This window comes from Tupaia chinensis, unplaced genomic scaffold, assembly GCF_000334495.1.
Source record: "Tupaia chinensis unplaced genomic scaffold, TupChi_1.0 Scaffold000186_1, whole genome shotgun sequence".
NCBI lineage: Eukaryota > Metazoa > Chordata > Mammalia > Scandentia > Tupaiidae > Tupaia > Tupaia belangeri.
Genome location: NW_006159661.1, coordinates 309,858 through 329,205, shown reverse-complemented (window position 1 = coordinate 329,205; position 19,348 = coordinate 309,858). Strand labels below are relative to the sequence as shown.

Below are 19,348 nucleotides of genomic sequence, written 5' to 3'. Positions count from 1 at the left end.
GGCCATGCTGCAATCCCTTCTCCTTCGTTCTCCTCTCGGGATCTTGGGCACGCACGCACACGTGCCCGGTGTGAGTTTTAAGCCACCGGGTCCGGGATGCGAACCACGGTCAACTACGTGGTAGTCCAGCGACATAGCCATTACACTAACTGCTGGTTCCTGTGAGACCCCAATTTCTGATAGATGTATTATATTTCCTTTACTGTCTCATGTCACTCTGAGGCTCTAATATAGTTTTTTACAACATTTTTTTTCCTTTTGCATTTCATTTTAGAGTTTTCATTAATATATCTTTAAGTTTGCTGATGTTTTCTAATTAACTGTTAATATTGTGCAATGTATTTTTCATCTCAGATGTCCTGTGTTTCTTCACTAAAAGTTCCATCTAAGTTTTTTATATTTTCATTCCTTGCTTAATTATATTTATATTTTCTTCTATTAATTTTTAAATAAAGTTTCCTGATTTATTTCTTCCATGGGGTATATAGAGGCAGAGAGAGAGAGAGAGAGAGAGAGAGAGATGGGCATTTTAACAGGGCCTTCATGTTGCTATCTACCCCTAGCATCAGCCAACCTGGATCATGGCCACATGCATGTCTGCCTATAGAGGGAAGCCTTGGGATGCAAACCTGGGATTTCCCCATTTGGGTCCAGTTGTGTTGCTGTTATGCTACCTTTTAGAGACCCTGCACTAATTTTTGAATGAATCTATGATAGTTCTTTAACCCCTTTGTCTAGCATCTTCTTCTCTCTTTTTTAATTGTCAGTGGGTATGTACTCACCAGAGAGAGATGGAGGGAGAGAAAGCACTCCACAGTGTGGCATGATATGCTGCAGTTCCTACTTCATTTCTCTATCCTTTTGGAATTTTGTGCTTGCATGCACACATGCCCAGTGTGTTTTTCAAGCTCCTAATGTTGGGACTTGAACAAGGGTCAGCTATGTGGGATCTGGTTCCCTTAACCACAAGACTGTGGAACCAGCACCACCTATCATTTTTATATCTATCATTTCTAGGTCCATTTCTACAGTTAGATTTTTTTTTTTTTTTTTTACTCATTTCTTGGCTGGGTCTATATTTTCCTGCTTACTTACAAAATGCTTGATAATTTTTGCACTTGAATATTGTGAATTTTACATTGTTAGGTGCTAGATTTTGTTGTATTTTCTTTTTTCTTTTTTTAAGAGTTTTTTTTTTCCTTAGAGAGTATACTCTCTTTGAAGATAAAGAGACTAAGACAGCGAGAGGGCAAGTGAGAAATTACCCTCCACAGAGAATGGCCACACTGCAATCCCATTTCCTTCATTCTCCTCCCACAATCTCAGGCGTGCACATAGATGGGCCCTGCATGAGTTTCAAGCCACCAGGTCCAGGACTTGAACCATGGTTGGCTGTGTGTGAGTCAAGTGATACAACCACTATGCCACCTGCTGGTCCCTGTTGTATTCTTCTAAATGATGTTAGACTTTGTTCTGGAACGCTATCAAGTTACTTCAAATTATTTGAATCTTTATGAAGCTTTCTTTCAAGCTCTTCTAATTATCTTTGGCACATTGCACTTTTCTCTAGGACTAATTTACTCCCACTAGTCTGGTGATAGCATTCAGAACATTGAATCTCCCTGTACTACTAAGGTTATTCCACTCTTTTTTTTTTTTTCCAGTTATGCATTTTTTTATGGGGTATTTTTTTTTCTTTTTTCTTTTTTTGGAGAGGTTTTTGCTATAGGGCACGTGTGCTCGCCAGACAGATAGAGAGAGACAGAGAGGCAGAAAGTGAGAAATCACCCCTGGGGGGATGGCCATGCTGCAATCCCTTCTCCTCCATTCTCCTCTCGGGATCTTGGGCACGCACGCACACACGCCCGACGTGAGTTTAAGCCACCAGGTCAGAGTCACGAACTGTGGTCGACTATGTGGGAGTCCAGCGACATAGCCATTAACGCTAACTGCTGGTCCCTATGGTGTATGTTTTTGTGGTCTTTGTGTGTGTGTGTGTGTGTGTGTGTGTGTGTGTGATGTTTGTAGATGGTCACACTCTGACAGTCTTCCTACCTCAGCCTCTTGAGTATGTGGTACTATAGGTACATATCACCATTTCTGGCGTTTAGGGTGGTCCAGGAATCAGACCCCTGTGACCTCAGGTTTCTGAGCAGTAGCTTCCAGGTGTGCATTACTCTGGCTGGGCCTCATCTCACTCTTGAACAGATAGCAGGACAGTACTTCCAGCCTAGTTTATGTTTTGGCAGTTGTTAAACCTGTTGCATTCTGACGGTTATTACCATCTCTCAGCCAAAGAATTCTTTTTACAGTGAGAGAGAACATGTATCAAAGGAAGATAGAAGGTGCAGAAAGATATATTTTTAAAGTTCACGTGTGCGAAAGAGACCACACATCAAACAACCCTGATGCTTTGGTTTACCCCTAGCCTTAACTAGCCCTAGATCATGGGCATGAACTTGTGTACCTGGTACACTCAGAGTGTTATCTGAATACCTGGTACACTCAGAGTGTTACCTGAATGTGAAAGTAGAACCTCTCTAAGTCAGCCTCACATTGTCATGTTTTACTGCTGGCTCACTGTCTGGCCTTCAACATAAGTATTTTTGACAGGGTGTCATGTTTTGATCCTTCTACCCACAACCTCTCAGTTAGCTAGGACTTCAGGTATGTACCACCATTCCTTGCCTGGGATGCAAACCTGGGATTTGAAACTGGGAACTGAACCTGGGCCTCCCACATGTGCTCCAGTGCCATGGCACCCTGCTATTTGCATGTCTGCAACTGGCCCTAAAGGATTTTTAAGAATACATCTCTTTAGATACTTAAGACAATTTTTGTTCTGTTCCCTGTCTTCAGTACCCTACTTCCTAAATTCTGAGTACCCTAAACTCTTTGTTTCTTTAACTCAGTGAAATTATTCGGTTGTTGGAAAAGTGGTGACACAGTTTTGTGTAGAAAAAACAGAAAAATTCGACATGACCTTACTGCTGACTAAATAGTTGGCTCTATTCTACTGTATTCCCCCTCTACCTGTTCCCTCCCTGTTCCCAGGCAATATCTTTGGTAGTTGGACGGCCTCTTTAATTCATTTCCCTGTAGTTAGGTATATAGTCCCCCACTACCTTGTGTGCAAAGTTTGAAAATCTACTTTTTATACCTAAGGTGGAAGGCCCATCAACTTTTAAAAGGTCTTCAGTTTTTGTCTTTTTTAAAAAAGAATTATTTATTTAATATTATTTATTCATTTATTCATTTTAATTTGACCAGAGAGAGACACACACAGGGAGAGGGAAAGTGAGAAAGCAAGCCACTAGGTCCAAGACTTGAACCATTGGCCATATGGGAGGGTCCAGTGCCTTAACCACCACGCCACCTGATAGCCCCTTGTCTTTTTTTTTTAAGAGAGATTTTTTTTTTTTTTTTTTTTTTTTTTTTTGCTATAGGGTGTGTGTGCTTGCTGGAGAGACAGAGACAGAAAGTGACACATATCCTCCACCCCCTGGGGGTGTGTGATGGCCATGTTATAGTCCCTTTTCCTCTTGGGATTTTGGGCACACACTCACATGGAAGTAGTGTTAATTTTAAGCTGCTGGGTCTGGGACTTGAACCGTGATTGACTACGTGAAGGCCAGTGACATAACCATTACATCATCTGCTGGTCTCAGTTTTTGTCTTTTATGACTACAATTTTTTAATGCCATAGGCCATTTTGAGGAGTGCCCCTCCATTTGTGTTTGTCTAGTATTTTCTTAGGATTACGTTGAGGTTTAATATTTTTGCATGATACCTCTTTTTTTTTTTTTTTTTTTTTTTTTTGAGAGGTTTTTCACTATAGGGTGTGTGCGCTCGCCAGACAGACAGAGAGAGACAGAGAGATAGAAAGCGAGAAATCACCCCCCCAGGGGGCTGGTCATGCCTCAATCCTTTTTCCTCCATTCTCCTCTCGGGATCTTGGGCACGCACGCACACGTGCCCGGCGTGAGTTTTAAGCCACCGGGTCCGGGATGCGAACCGCGGTCGACTATGTGGGAGTCCAGCGATAGCCATTACGCTAACTGCTGGTCCCGGCATGATACCTCTTAAGTGATGCTTTGTCCTTACTACATTATGTCAAGAGATACATGATGCCTGCTATTAACCCTTACATATTTTAGCTTGGTTCAGTTGAGTGAGGGATTCTCTCAGATTTTTCTTTACTGTTTTTCCTTTCTTTCAGGGGAATGTTTTTGATACTATGTAAATATACTATGAAGCAAATTTTGCTCACTATTTTTATCATTTATTGCCAGTTAGAAAATTTACATAGATTACTAAAGTACAGTACGTGTGTTAAGAGTAAAAGCATAAAATGTACAATAGTAGAAGAAATAAAACATAGTGCATAATTTTTCAGACTGTTTTCTCTATGGACAGACTGATCTTATAATAGATGACTTCAGGGTTTTATTAAATAATTGAAGTGTACTTTTTACTTAAATTATTTCTTCGTCTTACTTAGTGTGGAAAATTGTACAATATTATGTCATTACTGAAGTTTTATCATCACTTCCTCTAATCAGAGTTCTCTCTTACTTCTGTGCCTTGAACTCCTATGGTAATATGGACAGACCCATCTTCAGGATATTACTTAATGCACAAAATAAAATACCTATGATTACAAAGAGAGCCGATTATATAGCAATATGGTAATCAGAATATTCTTTTTTTTTTTTTTTTTTTTGAGAGGTTTTTGTTATAGGGTGCATGTGCTCGCCAGAAAGACAGAGAGAGACAGAGAGACAGAAAGCGAGAAATCACCCCCAGGGGGGATGGCCACGCTGCCATCCCTTCTCCTCCATTCTCCTCTCAGGATCTTGGACACGCACACACATGCGCCCAGCGTGAGTTTAAGCCACCAGCCCTGGGACTCGAACCGTGGTCAATTACGTGGGAGTTCAGCAACATAGCCATTATGCTAACTGCTGTTCCCTATCAAAATATTCTTAAATATTTGAAATGTAATGTATTGTTTTACTTATGTTTTAAGTAATATACTGTGGCTAATAATTATAATCTTAAGTTATGTTGATTGTAAACGATATATTGAGGTATGTGCAGTAAATATGATATATTTGGAATTTTTATTAATTAACTAATTAATTTTCAAGTTTATTCTTTCACTTCTTCCATAAGAGAGTCAGAGAGAGAGAGAGACATAACCCCAACAGGGTCTCCATGCCACCACCTACCCTTAATCTTAGCCAGCCTGAACCATGGTACACATGTACCCAATGTGCTCAGGGTCGTCCTAGGATACAAACTAACCTTTCACGTGTGGGTCCAGTTGTATTAAGTGCTGTAGCACTGTCTTGCCCCAAGGGAATTTTTTTAGGTTTGATAGTCACAGGCTCTGCTAAAGTAATGTGGTTGGTTTGTTACCTGTAGGTAGAGTAAAAAAATGTTGCAATTTAGTTAGATGTTAAAAAACATAAGGTTTTTTTTTTTTTTCATCCATTCAATATCATGGATTAAAGTAAGATTAAGTTTTATGTGAATGTGCCTAGGAAGTAGGTTATGCACAGGCTATTTCTTGGCTTAGATTCGCACCAGCCAGGTACATCAAGCCTTTCTTAAGCATCTGCCTGTATGATCCACTGACTTGATCAAAATGTACTAAATGAAATGTATTTCCTACATGTAGAAGGAAAAATTAGTGGCAAGTTTTAAAATCACAAGATGGTTAATTTTGAAGTTCATGTTGAATTGATTGATATTAAAATAAAAGGTACAGGGCCAGCTAGTGGTATGGTTAAGGCATCTGGGTCCCACATGATTAACTATGCAATTTGAGTCCCGACCTAGCATCTTGAAAAACACACCTGTGTACGTGCATACCCAAAATCCTGAGAAGACAATGGAGAGTTGGTTACCATTCCCCAGGGACGTGCTTTCTTACCCCTCCCCCCCTTTTCTTTCTCTCTGGCCAACATATGTGCAAAATAAAAATTCAGAGAAACTCTGTGCGTATGTATGTATGTGCATGTATGTGTGTGTGTATAAACACACATATATGGGGGAGGGAGAGAAAGAGGAGAGAGAGGATATCATTTAACTGAATAGATTGAAATTTGCTGTAAAGTTCCCCATAATATCTACCTTTTATATTAGAATATCTCATTTGTTTTTGTTGCATAAATTAACCCATTTATTGTAGGCTAGTGGTAATCCAAATGTTTGTGGAGCTTCTACTGGTCTTTCAGTTCCTTCATTCTTCTGATGGCAGACTTTACTGTGATAGCTGAAGTGGTGGTGTAGGTTCAGACACCACTACGTATTGTTTTCATGGAGAAACTACAGTGCCAGATCCCCACAGCCCATCTCTTCATCTTTGTTTTGCCACAGAAGGAGCAAGTGTATTTGGCGTGCTGGTTGATTTCAGTTCTTTTTTTTTTTTCATGATATTTTTGGAGAGAGGCATCATAGAGGATTCTGTATTTACCCATGATGCCGACCTTCTTGATGTGTATGGCCATATTGCTGCCAACTAGGTCTGAGCCTAGAGAGGAAGCACCAGTATCTTATTTTAATTTGTCTCATTCTTTTTCTCCAAGTCAGGTGTATGCTTATGTTCTCCTTTCTTCTCTGCCTGGATAGGGAATATTTTATTTCTGAATTAATTCTATTTATGTAGTATGTGCTGGTAAAAGCTGCTACTTGGCAGACTGAGGCCACATGGGAGGCTTGGGTTCATTTTCTGGTCCACTCTAAAAGGTAGGCACGAGTGTCTGCCTGTAGTTCCAGCTACTCAGCCGGCTGATGCAGGAGGATTGTGACACAACTCTGTGTTAAAAAAAAAATCAGTGTGTATATATATGGTGTATAGGAAGTTCAAATGAAATATAAATATTTCTATTTTGATTGTTCACCTATGAAGCCAAGCAAACATGGTACAAAACACATTTTTTGCTAATGTTATTTCATTAGATGAATTCTTTCATTTTTAAAGTAGTGGTAGCTGTGTAAGGGGCAATATTGAAATACTGTTTATACTAATTTTTCTATCTTTCTGATAATACTCATTCTCTTCTGATAAAAGTACTATCTATGTGGACTAGTTGCTTAGCTCCTTGTTTACTTGGTACCCTAACATTGTTAGTAACTGTTTAATCATTCTGCCAAGAAAATCAGTGCCAGAAACACAGATCCAGGTGATTAGACCCATTTAGACAACTTTATTTCTCTTAACAAGTGTCAAGTCAAAGATTTGATTCTATGGTTGGGCTTAATTCGTAGTTATGAAAGAATTCCTTATACGTGCTGATACATGGAGGCCTCAAACATGGATTTAGGGAGCTTGTTTCTTTTTTTCCTACAATACACTGGCAAACATCTCGAATATTTTTCAATATTCTGAATTTATACTGTGGTTCCAGGTTTTAAACATTTTTCTGTCTTCTATTGTTTTATTAATTTGTTTTATTTTGTCCATTTTCAAAGTTTAAATAAACAAATAAGCTTTAGGAAAGCATATTATTGCAAGCACAAAAAACACCATTCTCCCTTTATGGTCCTTATACCATTGGTGTAGTCATAATTAGATGTAATATATTTGCATCCATTCTTATTTGTTCTTGTTACTACTCTTATGTTTTTGCTGAGTGTTTCTTTTGGGGGCCTAGAAGAGATTGGAGAATGAGTTGATTTCCACTTTGAAAAGTTAAAACCTCAAACTTCTTTTAAGCAGTATTTGAGTAAATGATGAATAAGCAACATGGGCTTTATTTATTTTTTTTTGTAGAACGAGAATGAATATAACATATATTCCTGGCTCATAACATTTGTATTTTCTCATGTTTTGTATGTTGCATATTTTTTTGTTTTTATGTTTTTCTTTTTTTCATATTACTTATTATTTTCTGGTTGTGTTTACCTTCAGTTTAGTGCCTTTACTTTCTGAAATATCCCATGTTGTTTGTGAAAATATTCCTTGCAGTTTATGTGTTTCAATTGTTATGTTGACCTGATTGTCATACTCCTTGACATCTGTTCTTCCTTATTACTTCATTGTACTAGATGCTTTTGGGTATGAAATAAATAATTTTAGCATCATGTAGAAGGATGGATACAGTTGTTTTCAAACATGATTGGTAAAATTTGATTCAACTTATTTGCGAAAGTTTTATTAGGAAAAGTTTTATTTAGAAAGGGAATAGGGACCAGCAGCTTACGTAATGGTTATGTTGCTGGACTCCCACGTAGTCAACCATGGTTCAAGTCCCAGACCTGCAACTTAAAACTCATGCCAGGTGCATGTGCACATGTGCCCAAGATCCTGAGAGGAAAATGGAAGAGAAGAGATTGCAGTGTGGCCTTCCCTCCTGGGGGATGTCTCACTTTCTGTCTCTCTGTCTCTGTGGTGAGTGTATGTGCCCTGTAGCAAAAATCTCCCTTAAAAAAAAATAGAAAGGGGGGAACCAGCAGTTAGCGTAATGGCTATGTCGCTGGACTCCCACATAGTCGACCGCGGTTCGTGTCCCGGACCCGGTGGCTTAAAACTCACGCCGGGCACGTGTGCGTGTGTGCCCAAGATCCCGAGAGGAGAATGGAGGAGAAGGGATTGCGGCGTGACCATCCCCCCTGGGGGGTGATTTCTCGCTTTCTGTCTCTATGTCTCTCTCTGTCTGTCTGGCGAGCGCACGTGCCCTACAGTGAAAATCTCTCAAAAAAAAAAAAAAATAGAAAGGGAATAAATATAAGTTACACTCAAAAACTTTGATTTTCATTATGATCACTTGGTTTCCTTCTTTCCTTCATTCCCTTTCTCCTTCCCTTCTTTAATTATTTATTTCTTCCGTGAGCTAGAGAGACAGAAATATAGCACCCCCAACAGGATCTTCACCACAATTCATCCCCAGCCTCAGCCATCTCCCAACCATGGGCACATGCATGCCTTCTGAACTCAGGGAAGTCTCCAGATAGAGACCCAGAACCTTCAAATGTAGGTCAGCCTTGCAGAGCGTACTGTTTTATTGTTATGCCAGTACTTGGCACCCCCTTATGGTTTATTTCTAGTGTGACTATCAGGTAATTTTTTAATACAAACACACCAGTTCATCTGTATTGTATTTTTGCAATACTGTTTGTTTTCAGTTTTATCTTTTTTTTTTTTTTTTAATTATTATTCCAGAGGACTCTCTAGAGAGAGAGGGAGAGGGAGAATCCACCCTGTCTTGGAATGTGGTCATACCGTAATCCCCTGTCCTTCATTTCTCCGTCTGTTGGTACAATGTTTTGGGCATGCACTCACATGTGCCTGGAGTGTCTTAGTAATTTTTGAAGTATTTTTTTTTTTGTTCTACTTTCATTTTGTTTTCACATTTATTTGAGTATCTCGTTGGCATATATTGAGCTGTGGCAGGAGGATTAACTTCATTATCTATGGAGAAATCATTAAATTTTGTCAATAACTAGAAATCATTTTGAAAGTTGTTTTTTGTTTTGTCTCTTTTTTTATGTAATTAGGTTTTGGCATAGTGTGTGTGCATTCTCTGGAGAGAGATAGAAAGAGGGAAACTGAGAAATCATCCCTCAAGGGGATGGCCATGCTGCAGTCCCTTTTCCTCCATTCTCCTCTTGGGATTTTGGGCACTCATGCACATGTGTCTTGCGTGATTTTCAAGCTGCCATGAACAAGACTCTGACCACTGTCAGCCATGCAGCACTGAAACCGCCATACCTCCTGCTGGCCCTGGGCTGATTGTTTTTTTATGACAGGTTCTAAAAGTGCTTGGTGGGCTGGCTCTGTAGCTTAGCTGTTAAATGCTATGCATAGGGAGCTGGATCCTATGAGGCCTACTGCAGTTTGAATCCTGGCCCTCAAACCTGAAAAAACACCTGCTGGCTTGAAAAAGCTTGCTGGTTAGGTTTGAGTGAATGCCCCAAATCCTGGTGGAATGAAAACATGGAGGAAAAAGGATTGCAGCATGACTGTGCTCCATTGGAGGGTGCGTTCTTTCTCTATCTCTGATGAGTGTATGTGGCCACTGACAATTAAAAAAAAAATGTATAAATCTAAAAATGGTTGGAACAGTAGAGGCTCGATTGAACAAGTTTTGGAATTCTTTAAATTCCTCTTACTAAATACTGTAGTCTTTTGATTGTTAAGGCTTACATTTCATAGCTCCATTAATTTTTTCTTTAATGACAAGTTCTCACTACAAAAAAAGCTGTTCCTTTCTTAGATTTTTTTCAGATTTTTCTTATTTGTATGTATGTAAGGATTCTGATATATTGCATTAGTAGACAAAAATTATGTTTCAAAGACTTAGCTGGTTATCATTGCTTTGTTTGAATCTACCTAAGCAGTTACTGTATTGAACAGTTTATATCCAAAAGCTTTTGACTGTAGAGATAATGAGGAAAAGCTTTTGACTGTAGAGATAATTACAAACTAATAGGATTTTTTTGCAAAGACAAAAGATCTAGTAAATACAGTAATTTTTAAAAAAATTATGTTTTTTTTCTCAAATTATCTTTATATGCTTCAAATTTTAGAAATATGGAAAACTGACAACTTGTACTGGTTGCCGAACACAGTGCAGGTTTTTTGATATGACTCAGTGTATAGGTCCTAATGGATATATGGAGCCATATTGTTCAACTGCTTGCATGAACAGTCACAAGACAAAATATGCAAAATCACAAAGTAAGTTACAGGTATTTAAAAAGTTAAAAACCTTTAATAACATTGTTTTTACATAAGTAACTATTCCTTCTCCTTTAGCTTTGTAATTATATGTATTTTTAACTGCTTGTGTTTATTTTTATTGTTAGAGTAATCTTTTTTATTGTAAATTGTTATAATTATTTTGATCATTCCATGTCTTTTAATTTTTAACAATTATTGAAGTCTTCTCCATTTGTATGTTCTTAGCTAAAATAGTTGTTCCATCCAAAAATGATCTAAAACAGACTTTTTAGTATATTAGTACATTTTTAGAGACATAATACCAATCTTCTTTTATGACAGTACTTTAAAGGTGAAAATGATAAAAGGATAATTTCCAGGAAGTTCCATGAAAAGATAATCTCAATAGTCAGTTAAGATTTTTTTTTTTTTTTAACTTTCATTACTTTATAAAGAAATCAGATATGTACCTTTTCTCTCCTAGGTTTGGGAATTATTTGCCATTTTTGTAAGCGAAACTCTTTACCTCAATATCAAGCCACAATGCCTGATGGAAAACTGTATAACTTTTGCAATTCCAGTTGTGTGGCTAAATTTCAGGTTTGTTACTTATTTTGCATGAACTCTGTCCTTAATAAAATACACATAGGAAATAAAACAGTGTAATATGGTTAACTCTGTCTTCTCTGTTAATTTTTGCATAGTTTGTTGAAGATGAAATTGGAGGGTGGAGATTCTGTAGTCACAGAATACACAAATACACCAGTTTTCTATTGTAGTAAGGATAATCAAATTGACTTTTTAACTGTAAGCATGATAAAGATTATTAAGGAAAATAAAATTTAATATAGCTAAGTCTAGTGTCTGATTTGTAGTATTTTTATATTAGATCATTTGACTACAATGTGAACCCAAAGGGGAACTCTGTTCTGTGATAAATAGATGAAGGACCAAGTGTATTTAGCTTGCAAATGAAAGTCATAATTTTTAAAAAAGAATTATTTAATTTTATTCATTATCATTATTATTTTAAGTAATTCTTTTATTTAAAATAACTATTTATTTGTTTAACTGTATCTGTTATTATTATTGTTTAATTTCACCTGAGAGTGAGAGAAAGGGAAAGCGAGAAAACAAGCTGCTAGGTCTGGGACTCAAGTTGTGGTCGACCATGTGGAAGTCTAGCACGTCAACCACTATGCCACCTGCCAGCTCTTCCTCATTATTATTTTTTAATTTGCTGCAGAGCATGTGCAAATAACAGAGATGGGGAAAGTGTGAAGTCAAGCCTAGACTTGAACCTCAGTCAGCCATATGGGAGTCTAGCACCCCAATCATCATGCTGCCTGCTGGCCCCAAACATAATAGTTTTTAAAATATGCCTATGTCTTTCTTCCTTGAGTGATTGGAGTGCAGGGAGAGAAAGAGAAAACCAAGAGAGAAAGAAAGGAATGTGATAGGAAGTATCTCCAACAGGATCTTCATGTCATCATTCTACTCCTAGTACCACTTACCTAGGATCATAGGCATATGTTGCCTGGTGTGCTCCAAGAGACCTCAGGATATGATCCTGGATCATAAATTCAGGACCTTCCCATATGGCCGCAGCATTGTGGAACTTTGCATTAGGGCTGCACCATTGCAGCTGGCCAGCAATCATAATGCTTTCTTCAAATCTTGGAAACGGGCAGTAGAAAAGGAGCTTAGACTTCTTACAGCCTTAGTTTAAGACAAGATTAGTTTCAGGAAGACACTTCATTTTGGTAAATGTAAAGACTTTCTCACATAGTTCTTTGAGTTGGAATATGGATAATCTTGGCAGATACCTTTATTGGAAGTGGTCAGACTTATTCTGGTGAACACTAGCAAGGAATAGTTTAGAGGGGCTTTAAATCATTAGTTAAGTGGGGGCATGGTGGTTGAGGCACTGGATTCCCACATGACTAAATACAGTTTGAGTCCTGGACCTGGCGACTTGAAAGTCACAACAAATAAATAAATAAGTACCCCCCCCCCCCAATTAAAACACTGTACTGGTAGTTCAGTGTTTTACCCAAATGTTCTAACTATGCTTCATGAGTTAATTCATCCAACATTTCTGCCTTGTTCCAGCTGCTGTACTCTTTGTCATTTTATTTTAAATTAAAATATCCTTTTATTTTAAATTTTATTTTATATTTTCTTATTTACATTTAATGTACATCTTTGTGTGGCACAACATGGATTTTCAAATCATAGTGGAGTTCGTAAATCAAGTCAAGGATAATAACATTCATCATTTTCAACAAACACTACCATGTTATATAGATAGATATGTATCTATCTAGATAGATCTATATATATAGATAGTTAGATATCTGTATTAAAATTGGCAATGTCTTTTTGTTTTGTTTTGTTTATTCAGCTGTGGTATATTCCACAACCTGTTTGCCCCATCTGCCTGCATTCCTGTGTATGTGAAACACTTTTTTTCCCTGAAATGCTCCTAACAAAATATAGTCTCTGAAGTGTGTTGCTAAAACAATCCTAAAGTATGCTACATTAGTTACTGTAACATCATTAGCATTTAAATTAATGTCATTTTGAATTCAGCCAAGTGAATGTTGTTTTTGTTAATAGTTGTTAATATCAGCCAAGTGAATGTTGTTTTTGTTAATAGTTGTTAATAGTCCTCACTGAGCCTAAGAGATAAACTTTATTCAAGACTAAACATTTATTTTAGGTGCTGGGATCATGGTTATTGACACATCCTTATAGTGGTAAATGATGCTTTTGTCTTACTGGCTTTTCTTTTTTCTTTAAATTTACTAGAGAGTATATGAACTCTCCTTTGTTTCTCCTTTTGGGACTTTGGACACACATGTACAATGTGCCTGGTGTGTTTTTCAAGCCACCAGGACCAGGACTCAAACCGCACTGTTGGCCATGTGGGGATCCAGCCGCCTTAACCATTATGCCACTGGAAGGTCCTTGTTGCCATTTCTTAAACAGGAAAATAAGCAGTAATGGTTAATTAAAAGGAAGAAAGGCACTATCCATAGCATGCTCCTTGTCAGATCTTTAGCTAACTTTTTTCCATTTTGATGTTTTTAGGTAAATTGAATTGATATCTCAAAATGTTTTAACTACCTTTTTTACTAATTGAAACTTGCCCATAATTTGATGAGACTCTGTATATGTACAGATTTTTTATTTTTTTAAATGAAAGAGCATGTGCAGAAATGGGCAAGGTGAGAGAGGATATGGACATTTTTTGGTTTTTGTTTTAATTGTTAGAGGATGTGCATGCTCACCAGGAAGACAGGGAGAAAGCATCCCTAAGTGGAGTGTAGGCATGCTGCAATTTCTTTTCCTCCATTTCTCCATCTTGTCAGGATTTTTAGGCACACATACATGCAAACACACATGCACCTGGCATGTTTTTCAAGATGCCAGGTCTAAAATTGTAATCCTGCACTCGACTCCAGCCAAATAAGTGACTGCCTTAACCACTAGGTCAAGGAACTGGCTCCATTCATTGTATATTAAAAAAAAAAAAAAAAGTACTTAATTTAGACTCTCACTTTTGAGGAATGCATTTAGGTAACCCTATAGGCAGCTTCATTACTCTGTCTGCATCAAAATAGTACAGAGTTGACAAACAAAAAAGCAACATTTCCCCCCCTCCCCCACTTACCTTAAAGAAAACTATATGTATTTTAATCTTTATGTTTTCATTAGACATTTTTTCTGTTAAAAATAAGATAATAGGGCATTATTCTTAGTCCATTTGGCTGCTATAACAAGATACCTTAGACTAGGTAGCTCATGAATAGGAGAAATTTAATTCTCAATGTCCTAGAGGGTTGGAAGTCCCAAGAAAAGGTCCTGGCACTCTGGGTGTTGGTAAGAGCCTCATAGATGGTACCTTCTTGTTGTATCCTCTCATGGTGGAAGAGGCAAATAAACCTTTGAAAGAGTTAAAAATTAACTGTTTTATAAAAGATTATATAATATGTGAGTATAATGTGTAATATTATTTAAAAGAATAAATACCTGTTTACTCATCACTATAATTCTTAAGAATTAGAAAAAGACTTTGAAGGTTCATGTGTGCTTATGTCCTATCTTATTTCAGAAATTATTTTAACTCTTTTTTATTTTAAGTGGTTTTTGCTATAGAGCGCATGCGCTCGCCAGACAAAGACAGAGAGACAGAAAGTGGGAAGTCACCCCCTAGGGCGATGGCCACGCCACAGTCCTTTCTCCTCCATTCTTGTCTCGGGATCTTGGGCATGCATGCATATGCGTCTGGTGTGAGTTGAAGCCACCGGGTCCAGGACTCGAACTGCGGTCGACTACATGGGAGTTCAGCGACATAGCCATTACGCTAACTGCTGGTTCCCATTATTTTAACTCTTAAAAAAGTAATTAAACTGGGACCAGCAGTTAGCATAATGGTTGTGTCGCTGGACTCCCACGTAGTTGACCGCAGTTCAAGTCCTGGACCCGGTGGCTTAAACTCATGCCGGGAGCGTGTGCGTGCGTGCCCAAGATCCCAAGAGGAGAATGGAGAAGGGATTGCAGCATGGCCATTCCCCATGGGGAGTGATTTCTCGCTTTCTATCTCTCTGTCTCTCTCTGTCTTTCTGGCGAGTGTACATGCTCTATAGCGAAAACCTCTCAAAAAAAAAAAAGTAATTGAACTAAAATAAATTCCTGATATGAATATGAGTCTATGAATCTTTTTTCCCTAACTTCATAGAATGATCCATTTTTTTCCCCCAGGGTTTTGCCATGGGGTACATGCTCTTGCCTGAGAGAGACAGTGAGAAGGAAAGTAAGAAATCACCTTTTTTCCCTTAGGGGGAATGGCCATGCCACAATCTTTTCTTCTCCAGTCTACTCCTGTGATTTTGGGCACACACACACGCACACACACACACATATATATAATATATATATGTCTGATGTGATTTTCAAGCAGCCAAGATTGGGACTTGAACTATGGTTGGCCCTGTGGGAATCCAGTACCTTAACTATCATACCACCTGCTGGCCCCCAAAATAATCAAAATTATTTTTAAAGATTTATTTAATTGTGGGACCAGCAGTTAGCATAAGGCCTATGTTGCTGGACTCCCACGTAGTTGACCGTGGTTCGAGTCCTGGACCCGGTGGCTTAAACTCACGCCGGGCATGTGTGCATGCGTGCCCAAGATCCCGAGAGGAGAATGGAGGAGAAGGGATTGCGCCGTGGCCATCCCCCCTGGGGGTTGATTTCTCACTTTCTGTCTCTGTCTCTCTGTCTGTCTGGCGAGCACACGTGCCCCTATAGCAAAAAAAAACCTCTCCAAATAAAAGAAAAAAAAAGATTTATTTAATTGCATTTATTATTTATTTTATTTTAAAAATTTGCTTTAGGACACATATGCTCACCCGGTAGAGACAGAAAGGGAGGGAGGGAGAGAGAAAGTAAGAAAGTAAGCCACCAGGACTTGAACTATGGTTGATTGTGAGGGAGTCAAGCACCTTTAACTACCATGGCACCTGCTGCCCCAAAATTATCACTTTTTAAAAGTAACAGCTGTTTCACTGTTGGATTTCAAATGAAAATTATGGCAATGATGCAGTGGATCACATCATTAGTGAGTTAGATATTTAATGGAGAGAGCAGTATAGGCTAGGGTTTTTTTGTTTGTTTGTTTTTTTTTTTAACTCTTATTTGCTAGTTCAAAACTTAGGCAGTTGGGACCAGCAGTTAATGTAATGGCTATGTCGCTGGACTCCCATGTAGTCGACCACGGTTCGAGTCCCAGACCCGGTGGCTTAAATTCACACCGGGTGCGTGTGCGTGCGTGCCCAAGATCCCGAGAGGAGAATGGAGGAGAAGGGATTGTGGTGTGGCCATCCCCCCTGGGGGATGATTTCTCGCTTTCTGTCTCTCTGTCTGTCTCTGTCTGTCTGGTGAGCGCACGCGCCCTATAGCAAAAATCTCTCAAAAAAAAAAAAAGAAAAAGAAAAAACTTAGGCAGTTGACTTCAGTGTTACTTACTCATATTTATTTATTTATTTATTTTAGTGAGTTTTTTGCTATAGGTTATGTATTCTTACTAGAGAGACTGAGACTGAAAGTGGAAAATCACCCCCGGGAGAATGGTCACCCCACAGTCCCTTCTCTTCCATTCTCCTCTTGGGCCTTTGGGCATGAATGCACCTGTGCCCGGCATAAGTTTTAACCCTCTGGGTCAGGGGTTCGTACCATGGTCAACCTCTTGGGAGTCCAGCGCTGTTAACCATTATGCCACCTGTTGGTCCCAACTGACATTTTTTTAAAGTGAAAAAATTGGAATTGAATCATTTTATTTTTTTCATATTATCTTTTTATTTTAGTTAAATAGTAGTAATGCTGTGATAAAATAAATTGAATGTCAGTTTAATAAAAACTAATAGTATACTAGTATAATTCTTAAAGACCAAATTCAGTAACATAGTTTTATGTGCTAAGAAAATATGTAAGATACATTTTGTTTTCTGAACATTTTAGATATTTGACAGTAGTCACAAATACAAGTTCTAAAATAGTCAGGCTCAGTGTATTTTTTTCTTTGTTTTTAGGCTCTGAGTATGCAGTCATCTCCAAATGGCCAGTTTGTAGCACCAAGTGATATTCAGTTGAAATGCAACTACTGCAAAAATTCCTTTTGTTCAAAACCAGAAATTCTGGAATGGGAGGCAAGTCATGTTTTGTTATGTATATTATGCAGTGCTAAAATGAAAGTCTAATAAGATAACTGACATTTCCATCTGAAAACCTAGTTTTGATTGAGTCTGAAAAAGTTTTTTTTTTTAAAGATTTCATGATGATTGTATTATTATGTGGGAGTGGAACCAGCCCAGGATCTGTTTCTTTTCTGGTCAAACAAAATATTACTGAAGTCATGTTCATGATACATTATATTATTAATAGTCCACAGAGTGGCACTTTGCTTAGCTACATAACTAGAGTTATTATTTGTACATTATTTTTCTCATTCTGCTCCCTGTCCTTTAAGAAATATTATTTGTGAATATACTATTTTGTATCCCTCAGTACCTGTAAAAATTAAAATTTGTTACTTATATACTATGTTGTCATTTAACATTTTATAATTGTGTTTTAATAAAAGAATAGAGCCCTATGAATCTGAATATAAGTTTATTTTCCTTTTCTTATTACTCTTGCCTTCTAGTTTACTAATTTATTTTGCTGTCTTTTTGCCATTAGCAACAACTCTGATCATTGACTTTTATTTCTGTAAGTGGGCAATAATAGATGGATAAATGGACAGGGTAGCCCTGGCTGCTCCTTGCTTTCTTAAACTGTGTTTGCCTTTAACCATTCTTCTTCTTTTATTTTTTCCCCTCATTTTTTGTGAGGGTGAGTAAGATAGATTAGGGAAAGCCTTCTCTTCCATTCTCCTCTTGGGCCTTTGGGCATGAATGCACCTGTGCCCGGCATAAGTTTTAACCCTCTGGGTCAGGGGTTCGTACCATGGTCAACCTCTTGGGAGTCCAGCGCTGTTAACCATTATGCCACCTGTTGGTCCCAACTGACATTTTTTTAAAGTGAAAAAATTGGAATTGAATCATTTTATTTTTTTCATATTATCTTTTTATTTTAGTTAAATAGTAGTAATGCTGTGATAAAATAAATTGAATGTCAGTTTAATAAAAACTAATAGTATACTAGTATAATTCTTAAAGACCAAATTCAGTAACATAGTTTTATGTGCTAAGAAAATATGTAAGATACATTTTGTTTTCTGAACATTTTAGATATTTGACAGTAGTCACAAATACAAGTTCTAAAATAGTCAGGCTCAGTGTATTTTTTTCTTTGTTTTTAGGCTCTGAGTATGCAGTCATCTCCAAATGGCCAGTTTGTAGCACCAAGTGATATTCAGTTGAAATGCAACTACTGCAAAAATTCCTTTTGTTCAAAACCAGAAATTCTGGAATGGGAGGCAAGTCATGTTTTGTTATGTATATTATGCAGTGCTAAAATGAAAGTCTAATAAGATAACTGACATTTCCATCTGAAAACCTAGTTTTGATTGAGTCTGAAAAAGTTTTTTTTTTTAAAGATTTCATGATGATTGTATTATTATGTGGGAGTGGAACCAGCCCAGGATCTGTTTCTTTTCTGGTCAAACAAAATATTACTGAAGTCATGTTCATGATACATTATATTATTAATAGTCCACAGAGTGGCACTTTGCTTAGCTACATAACTAGAGTTATTATTTGTACATTATTTTTCTCATTCTGCTCCCTGTCCTTTAAGAAATATTATTTGTGAATATACTATTTTGTATCCCTCAGTACCTGTAAAAATTAAAATTTGTTACTTATATACTATGTTGTCATTTAACATTTTATAATTGTGTTTTAATAAAAGAATAGAGCCCTATGAATCTGAATATAAGTTTATTTTCCTTTTCTTATTACTCTTGCCTTCTAGTTTACTAATTTATTTTGCTGTCTTTTTGCCATTAGCAACAACTCTGATCATTGACTTTTATTTCTGTAAGTGGGCAATAATAGATGGATAAATGGACAGGGTAGCCCTGGCTGCTCCTTGCTTTCTTAAACTGTGTTTGCCTTTAACCATTCTTCTTCTTTTATTTTTTCCCCTCATTTTTTGTGAGGGTGAGTGAGA

General features: G+C 37.5%; 1 protein-coding gene across 1 annotated transcript in view; it reads left to right on the top strand.

Annotated features, from left to right (window-relative positions):
- Positions 1 to 19,348, top strand: part of ZMYM2 (zinc finger MYM-type containing 2) — a 160,923-nt gene that overhangs the window by 89,114 nt on the left and 52,461 nt on the right. The window contains 3 exon segments of the mRNA XM_006146715.3: positions 10,537 to 10,687; positions 11,154 to 11,269; positions 17,266 to 17,382. Of these exon segments, the coding sequence (XP_006146777.2) occupies positions 10,537 to 10,687; positions 11,154 to 11,269; positions 17,266 to 17,382 (384 nt within the window).